Source organism: Vipera ursinii (genome assembly GCF_947247035.1).
Source record: "Vipera ursinii genome assembly, chromosome: 1".
Taxonomy (NCBI): domain Eukaryota; kingdom Metazoa; phylum Chordata; class Lepidosauria; order Squamata; family Viperidae; genus Vipera; species Vipera ursinii.
This window is the reverse complement of record NC_139512.1, coordinates 75,511,474-75,523,917: the sequence shown is the minus strand read 5'-3', so window position 1 is coordinate 75,523,917 and position 12,444 is coordinate 75,511,474. Positions and strand designations below refer to the sequence as shown.

The 12,444-nt window shown below is 40.8% G+C and overlaps 1 protein-coding gene across 1 annotated transcript in view; it reads right to left on the bottom strand.

The window, feature by feature from the left end:
- CHRM4 (cholinergic receptor muscarinic 4) overlaps positions 1 to 11,248 on the bottom strand; it is a gene marked incomplete at its 3' end in the record, with an annotated part of 61,927 nt that extends 50,679 nt beyond the window's left edge. Inside the window, exon 1 of the mRNA XM_083353340.1 lies at positions 11,142 to 11,248. Coding sequence (XP_083209466.1) covers positions 11,142 to 11,187 — 46 coding nt within the window. The 5' untranslated portion in view covers positions 11,188 to 11,248. The remainder of the gene's footprint in view (positions 1 to 11,141) is intronic.
- Between the last annotated feature and the right edge of the window lie 1,196 nt (positions 11,249 to 12,444).

Genomic DNA, 12,444 nt, shown 5'->3' with positions numbered 1-12,444 from the left:
TCTTAACATAAGATTTTAATCCTAAATTAAAAGGTTTATAGCAGGCAAAGCTGAAACTGTTGGTATACTGAAAGTCTAAGTAGAGGACAAAGTAGACATAGTTTAGCTCATAGATAAAGGAGTCAATTATCACAACTACATGTTATGTGACAGTTGTGTCTGTTCCTGGACCAAGAGGTCCTTCTCCTGATCACTCGTGCCTTGGTCACAACCTATACTGATTACTGCAAAGCACTTTATGTGGTGATGCCCTCGAAGAATATTTGGAAGCTTCATCTGGTGCAAAATGCAGCTGCACAAGAAGTTAATTCCTCACATTACACCTCTATTCTTCAGGCTGCAGTAGTTGCCAGTTAGTTCAAGGTGCTGATGATGACCTATAAAGCCCTTCATGGCATTGAATCAGCTGTTTGATGGACTTCGTTTCTCCAATCACATTAGGTCTAGCAGGACAGGAACACTCTGGGTCCCATCAGTTAGGGACTGTTATCTGATGGGACCCAGGAAGTGATCCTTTTCTGTTGTGGCTCCCACACTTTGGAACATCCAGAGATGGTGTTTTATATTGTGTTTTAATTGTTTGTGAGCCACCAAACTCATATATTTGAAATGGGTAGTTGAAACAATAAATAAATATAACCTGTTTTGCGGGTTTCCATTTACAAATGTTATCTGGATGATTAGAATTAAAAGTATAATTAAAACTTAATCTTGCCTATGAAGATCCCTAAATAAAAGGGATCTTTATAGCCAGAATCAATCACATATGCATATTTGAGGGCAATGAAGTTTTAAACAATAGCAAAAGTACAACACAGTAAGAATTCAAAACAATTTTGTAATGAAAGAACATTTGGAAAGAATTAATTTTCTCCAGACACACAATCTGATTGATCCAAAGTGGGCCACTGCAGAGAAAATAAGAGATGGCAGACAGCTGCAAGCCACATATTAACATATTATGCAGTTTGCATCTCAGGCAGAAGTCTTACACATTGCTTGCTCCCAAGGGGGCTCCTGCAAAGCATATACCTGATTCATGGACTGTAGGCCCTTATGCATGGAAGTTCCCTATATAGATATTGTTCGTAAGAAATGGAAGGGAAAGAAACCTGAGAGAATTGTGAACCAATTTCCAATATATCCAGTTAAGAGGTGTTGCTAAGCTAATGGAAGGGTAAGAAAAGTCTTGGATTCCTAGACTTTTGGTCTACCATTCACTCATTGTTCACTGTGATTAGCTGGATGGATCACATGCCTTTTTCATAAAACATTAAAAGTACTGTATTCCAGTCACCTTTGCTTTTCAAAATAGATTTCAGGACTGTTCTGAAGAACATGCTCCACTTTTCTGTATGTGGCACCCAATGACCATTTTCCATGCTATTCAGGCAACATTTCAACAGCATAGTATGACTAGATCATAGAAGAATATAGATCTGAGAGCAACAGTAAAATCCAAGCATTGTAAAATCAGCCCTAATGCTATGGCAGTCTATTGCATTATTCACCCTTAACTATTGTGGAAAGCTCATCTGAGAAATAAACAACAACAATAACATCCTTATAAAGTTCTATAAGAAAGCCAGTTTGGTGTTGTGATTAAAGCCACTAGACTGGAAACGAGGAGATTATGAATTTTAGTCTCGCCTTAAAAGCAACAAGCCAGTTGGGTGACTGGACTCTTAGTTCTAAGAAGAAAATGCTAACAGTGAATCATTGATATGTTGCCAGGAATCAAAACTGACTTGAAGTCATAAAACAAGTTTTGAAGTCTGCGGGGATTTTAGGTCACTGAAAATCTTGGCTACTGTACTTTGGGTGCAAGAATCCATGTGACCACTAGAGTTTTCTGTACATCTTTTTTGCCACCCTAGTGAAATTTTTTTTAAATAGACACCTTTCTGAAGTAAATTTGCTTACTGCTTACTTCATGCTGACCAACAGTCTCATCACACTTTTCAAGGAAACATTATGTAAACCACAGAAAAAGAATAGGAAAATAAATACATGAGAAAAGAACAGGAAACATCACTTCTGCACGGAGTCTCTTCACTGGCTCTCCAAACCTTTCTGTCCCTGCAAAGCATTTTTTTAACTACATATACAGTGTTTTTTTATTCTTTAAACTTCTAATCTGCCTAAATATTTCTTGCTGCGCTTTGCATTAGAGAGAGCAGATCTTGAACAGGAGGAAACAGAGCAGGCAGCCCTTTGAGATGGGTCTATGATAATTTCCCATGGCCAACTCACCATGGTCAACTTGCCGTGTGACAACTCACTGTGGGTCAAGAGTTACACTAATATCAAAGAAATGGTGGAATAGAATAATTAAAGAACGGAGGTAAAAGGAGGGACAAATTGAAATGTGAATGACAAAAATTAAAATAATTTTTATTTATTTTAAATAATTAAATTGAATTATTAAATTGTCCTATGGTCAGTTGTCCTGCGGCGAGTGGGCTGTGGCATATTGTCCCACAGTGAGTTGGCTGTGGAGAGCTGTCCATTCCGATTTGAGATATGGTGCTGATGAACACTCTTAATATATTGTAACTTCCGCTGTGGTGCTAGATTTGATCTCCTTACCTTTTTTTCTTGATGTCCCCACCTTGATCTCCTCACCTCCACCTACCAGCTTTATCCACACATATTCTGGCTGAGAATCATGGGCAGAAACCCACAAAGTGATATGAAAAACAAAAAATCTTCTCACAAGTTCAGCCAATGGACCAATCTGAACATATGCAGAGGAACAAATACCAAAACATGTTCTAGTGAAGCAATATGGAAAGGAACTAATCTAGTAAATTAAAGGTTCAGAAGCCACCTAACCAAAGGGGTCATTAAAGCCAAGCAACATTCACTACAGGAGAAGGCAAATAAATTGCTATGGCTGGACTCAGAACTAATTAATGCATGGGCTAATTGAATAGTATAACATTGTAGTATTTCAGCCAGTGTTTCGAAATGCCACTTATGCAGAAGACAAAGTGAGTACTAATTTTGGTACAGATTGTAAAAGTCTCCTGGAGGAAAATCTCAAGAAAGCCAAAATAACAAAGAAATTTACAGATTTTAAAATTTATTATTTCATAAACTTTTGATTTTGATTTTAAGTTATTTATTATTCTGCAAGAGGGAAGGCTGTGCAATTGATTGCTTAATATTATCAGAAGATATAAAATGAATCTGCAGAATAATTATCCACCTGAATATAACTCACTACCAACTATTATAACTTACTAAACACTTGACACATCCCTTGTATCTGTTTTGCAATTTCAGTTAGATGGCTTACTGTAAGTACATTTATTTGAAGGTTGGGATGCTGGTTTGTCATAATAATCACAAATTTAAAAGCCTTAGAAAAATGTTTGCTAATAATTTTATGTTTAATTAATAAAAGAAAATCCTCTATTTAACATAGAAGTCTTTGTTACCATCCCATGTTCTGTAATTTGAATATAAGAGAACAACATTTTTTCTTTTCCTAAAAAGCTTTTTCTTTTCTAAAAGGCTGCTCAACTACAACATCTGTCTCAGCTGTTGTCCCCATTGCAACCCCATTAAGACAGATTAATTCATCATGTTAGCGAACAGAGGCACTGCATAGAATGGCATGTTCACATAAATTATAATTTCCCACAGTGTTTTGGTTGTGGGTTTTTTTTCATGAATGTCTATGGGAAAAGATTGTTTTGTACTGTACTAACAGGTCTCATCTGGATGCTAATTCTGTAACACTGATTCCATCAACTGTAGCCCAACAATATCATATAGTAGTTTAGGGAAATGGCTAAACTGTCAGCGTTACCAGGTAGATAAGACAGGAAACATGACCAGCTAATTCTACTTTCTTGTGGAGCTTGCAAGTCTGAGAGTACGATTCTCCTACCATCTTCTTTACAGTCTTAGAAACTAGGGAGAATCCCTTCTAAGCCTCTCGCCCTGTCCACTATAGAGCTCCAGGCTATGCTGTCTCTTATCTGACCATTTCTTAGGCAGAATGTCTTTGCTAGTCTTCCAAGGTTTTTTCCACCTACCCTACAATTCCCTATTACTGGTACAATCCTACCAAGTTGCAGCAATATCCTGGCATATACAATGTTGCTCCTTAATATGGCCCTTTCAAAATTTGTTGTTGTCTGAGGCAAAAGGCAAGATGCTCAATCAACATTATGCCATCACTATTTCTAGAAACTACAGTAGCAATAAGATCCTGCATTGTACCTGAGACCATCAATCTTAAAAGGACACATGATACACTCAACTATATCCTCCTGCATCTTGACATTACCATGGTCATGTTCCCCAATCTCAGAATTTACTGCTTGAAGCATCTGCTTTATCTAATCATCAGACTCACCCAAGCCTGAATACAGTGGTTTTGCTTCACATGATAGGGAGCAACTAGCCAATGAAATATGGTTATTTTTCTATTCTTTCTGCCCCATATAAACATCCTAACCAATATTTTTCATTAAGATCTATTTAAATACCATATAATGGGACACTCTGCGAGATTCAAGATTGCTATTTGCAGATTGAACAGCTTTGAAACAATTAAACCAGATATATGCATGCCAAGGGGGGGAGGACTGTTCCTTGGTTCTTTTCCATCAAAGGTTTATGTTGTGGAACAACTAATTAGAAGGGCTCCATTCAGCTAAGATAAACTATCTTGCCTGGCCCTAGCTGGTACCATTATTATCTTGCTTTTTTGGTTACATGGTATTATAATCCAATATTGTTTCTTATGGCTAATAGTCTTTACAAGTAGCTTATAAGCTTTTCAATATTATGCATAAATTGCAGCAGGTGTCTACAATTTGGAGGCAACATTGAGACAAATGAAATGGGAAGACCTCTGTTAATGCTATTTAGCATGTTTGTGGCTGAGCTGAGACTGGGAATTTAGATTTTTCTAAAGTTATACTGAATATTCATAACTGATACATTATACCAACCCTGCCTCAAGTTGCAACTGTCAAGTCCTCATTGCTTACATTGCAAGCAATTGATAGCCCCACCTTGCTTTGTCTCCCAAGGGAAGTTTGTGCAAGTCAAGCAATGATTGAAAACTTATTATCCAGCTAAATACACAGGGCAATGTTAGATAACTGAAAGGGCTAAGAATACCTCCCATTTCTTAGACTTTGATCTCAGACATCTATTTTTTCAGCAGCTTATAAAACATCAATTTGTTCTTATACATATTAGCCAGATTTTCATAAACTAGCATTTCTGTGAATATTTTTTTGTGTTTGAAAAGTGAGTGCGTGTTTGAATTTTACAATCTCTTTCTCTCTCTCTCTCTCTCTCTCTCTCTCTCTCACACACACACACACACACACACACAGACACACACACACACTCTACACCCATGTAGTGCAGATAATGTACATCACTTGGACAGTGATATGCAACTCAGTTTTCAGCTTTGCATTTCAAAGAAACAAATTACTAGCAAGCTCCAGCTTTCCCTTTCTTGTCAATAAAATCTCACAAATGAAGATATTCAGATACTGTATCTTAACTAAATAGATGAATAGACTCTAGCAGGCAGCTTGATTTTCTTTGAAAAAAGTATAATGGTTCTGTAAGAAGGTATATTAATGATTAATCTCTTTATTTAGATAAAAAAAATGTACGAAAAGAAAATCACATTCATCCAGTGGAGTCAGTATATGATTAAACTAAGAAAACCTATTTAAGTATATTGTATTGATATCGTTATCCTAGAGTCTGTCTCCAGTATAATAAGTACATCCCATATAATCCACCGTGTGTTTGTGTGTGTGTGTGTGTGTGTGTTTGTGTGTGTAAGTAAGGCATTAAGCTACAAACAAGGAGATTGTAAGTTCTAGTCCTGCTTTAGCCAGGAAAGCCAGCTGGGTCAGTCACTCTTTCTCAACCCAAACCATTACACAACATTATTGTGGTTAAAAATAGGAAAAGGAAGGAATATTATGTACATTTGCCATCTTGAGTTAGTTATAAAAATAATAATGGTGGAGATGATCAATGATAGATAGATAGACAGATAGATAGATAGATAGATAGATAGATAGATAGATAGATAGATAGATAGATAGATAGAGTTAATACTGAACTACAACTCTCAAGAGAGCCAAAACTGGGCAAAATGTGTGGTGGAATTAGAACTATTCTTTCTGCAACACGCAACTTAATTTACTCAGCTAACCAACAGCAGCCAATGGCATGGGATCATGTGGGCCAGAATCGATTTGGTAGTAGCACAATGGTATGTCTGGTGGGCCCTGAGAATAGTTATGTTTAAAGTAATTATCTCTTGAAGAAGCGGTTGAACATGTGCTTTATCCCATCTTTGTTTTTCTTTGCCTTTTCTTATGAAAATAGTGTATCCCATTCTATTAGTGGCATGAGGTGTGCCGCCTCTTTTATTTTATTTGATTCTACCTAGAATTAAGGCACAACATTTGTCAAAAGATCTGTGCCCTGTAATTTGTTGTCTAGCACATGGAGCCCTTTATAGAATATGGGTCGTTTTGTCAAACTGAAACTAACATTGCTTTCTTTATCAGTAGGACTTTGTTGTTATTAGGAGCTTTCAATTAAACCTAGAATTTATATTTACCAGTTGTTTAGAGAGGGGCCTATGTAATGTTCACATAATTTAAACTAGATTAATAAATGTAGATTATGAAACATAGGACTGTAGCTTTATGTGCAGCACTGGGAATATGTAATAAAGCTTCTCAATAACTGTCCCTAGTTACAAGTCCCTGGTACATTTAGGAACATCATGACAATTAAATTAATGTATAACCAACATGAGACATACTGTAGATTTGGTCTGTGTGTGCCATGTCCAGTTAGCTAGGATTACTTTAAAGGTAAAAGGTAAAGGTTCCCCCGCACATGCGTGCTAGTCGTTTCCGACTCTAGGGGCCGGTGCTCATCTCCGTTTCAAAGCCGAAGAGCCAGCGCTTGTCCGAGGACGTCTCCGTGGTCATGTGGCCGGCATGACTAGACGCCAAAGGCGCACGGAACGCTGTTACCTTCCCACCGTAGTGGTCCCTATTTTTCTACTTGCATTTTTACGTGCTTTTGAACTGCTAGGTGGGCAGAAGCTGGGACGAGTAACAGGCGCTCACTCTGTTACGCGGCACTCGGGATTCGACCCGCCAAACTGCCGACCTTCTGATCGACAAGCTCAGCGTCCTAACCAACTGAGCCACCGCGTCCCTTTAGGACTACTTTACTTTAGAACTAACCAAACAGAACTGAGTTTTTATCAGGTTTGCATTTGTTAAATCAAGTATATATGCATGTGTGTTTGTACATTCTGATTTAATATTCACTTACGGTATGTCATGAACATGCCATGAGTTTCAAAAGATTTCAGTTTTAACCTTATGAATCAATTAATGAAAACCTATGCAACTGAGTTTCAAATGTAGCAATCTGAAAAATGTTATTTGACACATCTCCAAATCCAGGTTATTTTTGGTAAATTAAGGTTCCATTTATCTTTAATTAGCCCAACTGCACATAAATATCTTCTATATCAACATCACATGGACATTTATTTTTGTATATGGCATTTGTGTGATAAGAACGTATATGTGTGAGTGTGTTTTTTTAGCACAAATATGTGTGGGATGGGAAGTGACACCAGATGTTTTTACTTTATGTCTTTTTATTCATATGAAGGTGATCTAACTAACTTTTTTGGTCTAACTTAATCAGGATTTCTACTTCCACCAGCCCACTCTATAAAGATCACCTTTCCACAACTAGATATCCTGTAGCTGTTTTTGAAGTTTGTTTTAAAAATGTATGGCCACTATTCTTGTCCCAAATAATAATAATAGGTTTCCTATCATACAATTCCAACAAGAAACGTGGTATTCAAAACAGCTAACAATAAATAACTCTCTTGGCTCTCTTGGCTATTCATTGGACATACTAGCTGTGAATGACGTAATCCAACACATTTTGGGGACACAAAATTGGATAAAACTGATACGCCATAACTACATCAGCAGACTTCTATGGATAGGTGATTGGAGAATTACCAACCATCATCGACAGATTTCTGTGGATAGATGATTAGAGACACTTCGGCAGAGAAAAGGAGAAATAAGGTGGCTACTAAGATGCCAAGATATCTAGAGGCATTTACTGTAACATGTCACTAAATTCTACACCTTTATAATGGGATGCCATACAAATGAAGAATTTAGTAGAACACAAACTAAGCCGTTGTTCAAATATGTTCATAGCAAAGGGAAGACTGTGATTTTTAGGAGCTCATGTTATCTACGCCAGGGGTCCCCAACCCCTGGTCTGTGGACCAATACCGGGCCATGGCATGCCAGAAACTGGGCCGCACAAACAAGCAAAGCCCCATCTGTGGGATGCAGGCAGCACACAAAACTATGCTCCCTCCGGTCCATGGAAAAACCTCTCTCCACGTAGCCGATCCCTGGGGTGCCCAAAAGTTTGGGGACCTCTGATCTATGCTATCCAGGACTATCCATTTTACATTCTTCAGTGGGAAGGGAGTAATGGCTTCAGTGGGAAGGGAGTAATGTCATAGTTATTAAAATACATATACAAATAAATGGATATAATTCAAGTATGGGTCATCAGTGAAAAGGAATTTGCATCTAGGTACTTTTGAAATAAAGACAGACGAAAATAAAAGAAAACATCTATCAAGAGGGGAAATAATTCACATTTTGCTATTTCCAGACTACAGTCTTGTATCTATTTACTTGTAAGCTTCATGGAATGCAGCAGCACTGAGTTTTGTTGAAAAACATGTACACCAAAAAGTATTTTAAAAAATCATACAATTGATATCCTATTCTGGTGAGTTTGTGTAGCCAGCTTTTTAGTTTTGAAATGCAAGATGTTAGAGGCTACTATTAGTTCCACCACCACCCCGCTCCAAATATCCCTGAACATCCAAATACCCTTGCACAGAAAGTGCTCTTTAATAACTTATCAATTACTTTGCCTCTGATTTTTAAATTAGTGTATTGTGATATAGATTATGAGTTCCTCCTTAGTCAAACTTCCCCACCATATGTATCATAAATACTTCCATAGGTACAACTATGCATACAAATATGCATGTGGGTGCAAGCACACCCACATACAGCCCCTTCTTTCCAACAAAACTACGACACTTGCAGTAAAATACAATATGTCATGTTGCAGCTCATTATTTACCTTTAGTCTGAAATAGCTTTGCAAATACCCATATTCTGAAACCTTTGCCTCTCTCATATCTCCCTCATGTAGCTAAATCCACAAGGCTAATGTTATGATGCCTTTCTATTGCTGAAAATTATATATGAAATACCATGGAGCAGAAAGTGTGAAAGAATGCTCTTAAAATGATAAAAACAAGTAAACCTAATTTCTGCATGGGTTTGTAGCCACATTTACTAATATAAGATAAAAGTTCATTTTAAAATGAAGTCACGTTGTTAATTTTTAAAAGTGATTAAATAATGAGTAAGATCAATGACTGTAAGTATCCAGACTACCATGTGATTTACACAGTAGTGAATTCCATATATGTATTACTCATTAAATGCTAATATACTAATCAGATACTCTTATCAATGGGTTTTTTTTTAAGTTGGTCCCTACCCCTAAATGTCCACAGTGGAATAGAAATGAAAAAAAGCAACTCAAACAAGGAAAGCAATTAATCCATTGAGTCAAAATCAATTCCTTTTTATTTCACAGACACATCCAGGCAATTTTCTTGGCAACGTATATGCAAAGATTTAAATTGTAGCCTAGTGGTATTTCTTAGTGGTCTCTCATTAAAGCGCTGACTATGTCTGATTTTGCTTAGCTTTTTGAGATCCACCACAGTTGTCAAGTTCTTCTTATGGCACTGATTTATTCGAAGGGATAATCCATATTTACATAATCCTGGATCTGAAAATGGCAACTCATTCAAGAGACCCAGCATTAAACTCTCTAATTTGGGATAGATAGGTTGTCAGAAATGTATTCTCTAATGAGAGATTTTTTGCAAATTATTTTTTCTCTTTTCCATGGATTTGGGGAAATAAGGGGAGGGAGAATCCAGAAGGAGGGAGATAAGTACAAGAACAGTAGGACCCCATGATTGCAGGGAGGAAAAGCTGAACCCTGTAGTTATTTTAAACTTAAGCCAACCAGGGGAACCATACTGGTTTCAAATATGGGATGGGAGAGGGGGAGAAGGGATAAGTTGTCACTGTCCAATCCTTAAAAAAAATGCGGAAGTAATATTTCTCATTGCAGACCAAACCATTCTATTACTTCACGGGATTAAGTTCTGACCATGAAGAATCCAAATGATTCTTATTCAAAGTAAGCTTTCAGACGTCCGTCCCCTTGGTTCGGACTGCAGTATCTGCTGCTGGGCCAACCCAAAAATCAAAGCAAAGAGCCGGTCCATCCTACCCCCTCTCCTGCTCTTACAGGCTCCTTTCCACCCGCAACTCCCCAAACCCTGGCTGAGCAAAGGGGAACCTGGTTGCTTCTTCCCTACGGGCCCCGCTCATTCCAAGATCCGTTGCTACTATCTGTGAGAGAGTTATCAGTCTTCATCAGTCTTGTTTTAGATTCGCATCCCAGCCCTCTCTTGACTAGCGCCCACCTCCATTCTAACCGGGAGCCACAGGAGTTGTCGTTCAAACACCTCTGGAGGTCACCAGATGTGTGTGGGGGGGAGAAAATATGCCACCTTTCTTTTTAGGCGTCTCAACACGCGCGCGCTAGCTTGAAGACCAGAAAGGAAGAACAAAGCGAAAAGGAAAAAAAGGTTAAGCAGAGGCAACCCGGGACCTAGGAAACTTGAAAGAAAGGAGTACAGCTTTCTCTTCCCTCTGAAACACCCCCCCTATTTTTTTTTGATTGTGTCCCTCCCACCCCCACCCCCCCCCGCCGCCGCCGCCAACCTTGTAATAGTTTGCCTTTGGGAGACCATCGCTTCTGGCACACGTGACCCCTGCTGGCCCCTTGATCTCCGGGCGGGGTTGAACGGAGCCCTGTGTGGCCCCTTAAGCCAGGAAGGCTGGCGCGGCCGTCGGGTCCCCCCGGGCAGGCGAGGCGTCCGCTCTGGCGGGCTCAAAACTTACCAGCCATCCCCCAGCGCTTCTCCTCCGTGGCGTTCTCGAAGCCCATTTTATTTTATGGGGGTTTTGTTGTTGTTTTGTTTGGTTTTTTTTTTTCCCTTCCCCTGCGCTTGGGTCGCCAGTGCCGATCAGTGGAGAAGGAGGAAGCCCCCTCGCCCTCCGGGCTCTGCTTCCTGGGACCCGGCTCGGAGCATCTCGTCGCCCTCCAGGCTCGTCTTCCTTCACCGAGCCCAGAAGAGTTGGGAGCCCCCACCCCCCTCCCGCCGTCTCCCCCCCAACAAGAAGAAGAGAAGCTCCCGCGCTCCGCTCTCTCCCTTTGCCTCGCGCCGCCGCCTGCGGTTTCCCAGATGTGCTTCCCGCTCCCACTAAGAAGCGCGCGCGCGCGCCCTTTTCTCCTCAGCGCAAAGAAAACCCGGGAGGCAGCCCAGGAAACGTGATGTAACGGCACCTCGCCCAATCGTTAGGGCGCCACGAGGGCTACTTTGGGCCTCCTTGAGCAGCACCACCCCCCCCCCGGGGCGTGTGGGGGGGGGAGAAACAGGGACCGCCGGGGGAGGAGGGGGGGCAAAAGCCGGGAAGAAAGGGTGGGACAGCAAGAGCCCGGAGGGCGTGGAAGGCTCCCCCGGGCCACGGGCAGCAAAGGCGTCTCCAACTAACGACGAGCGGACCAGCCAAGACCCGCCAAGACCCGCCAGCCCCCTTCCTCTTCCCCCCCCCCCGGCCCGCCTGCCCCTTGCCCTGACAGTGAGGGAAGCACCCATTATGCTGTGCTGGCCCCGAGAGAGAAGAACCCAGGAACTCCGCTGAACCTTTCTTTAAACCGGGGGGGGGGTGTCTTCAAACTTGGCCCTTTTACGACTTGTGGACTTCAACTCCCAGAATTCCTCAGCCAGGCATGCTAGCTGAGGAATTCTGGGAGTTGAAGTCCACAAGTCGTAAAAGGGCCAAGTTTGAAGACCCTTGGAACTTTAAACGGAGCCTGGGTTCGGGGGGGGGGTGTGAGGCGAAAAGCCTGTGGTCCCCTGCCCTGGGCAGAGAAGAAAGCAAGGCGGCTAAGCCTCTCTGAACTAGGCAGGTTTGAGGGAACTCTCTTGAACCCGGATCCTTTCTCTAAGGCAGGGTTTTCCAACCTTGGCAATGTTTAGACGGCTGGACTTCATCTCCCAGAATTCCCCAGCCAGCATGCTCAGAGCGGGAGATTTTGGTGGAGTAATGCAAAAAGCCGGGCATGGGCAGCCCCTGGGTCAGATCTCGCCTTGGCCAGAGTTGAGAAGGGAGCCTGAGACCGGATACCAGTCCTAGACCT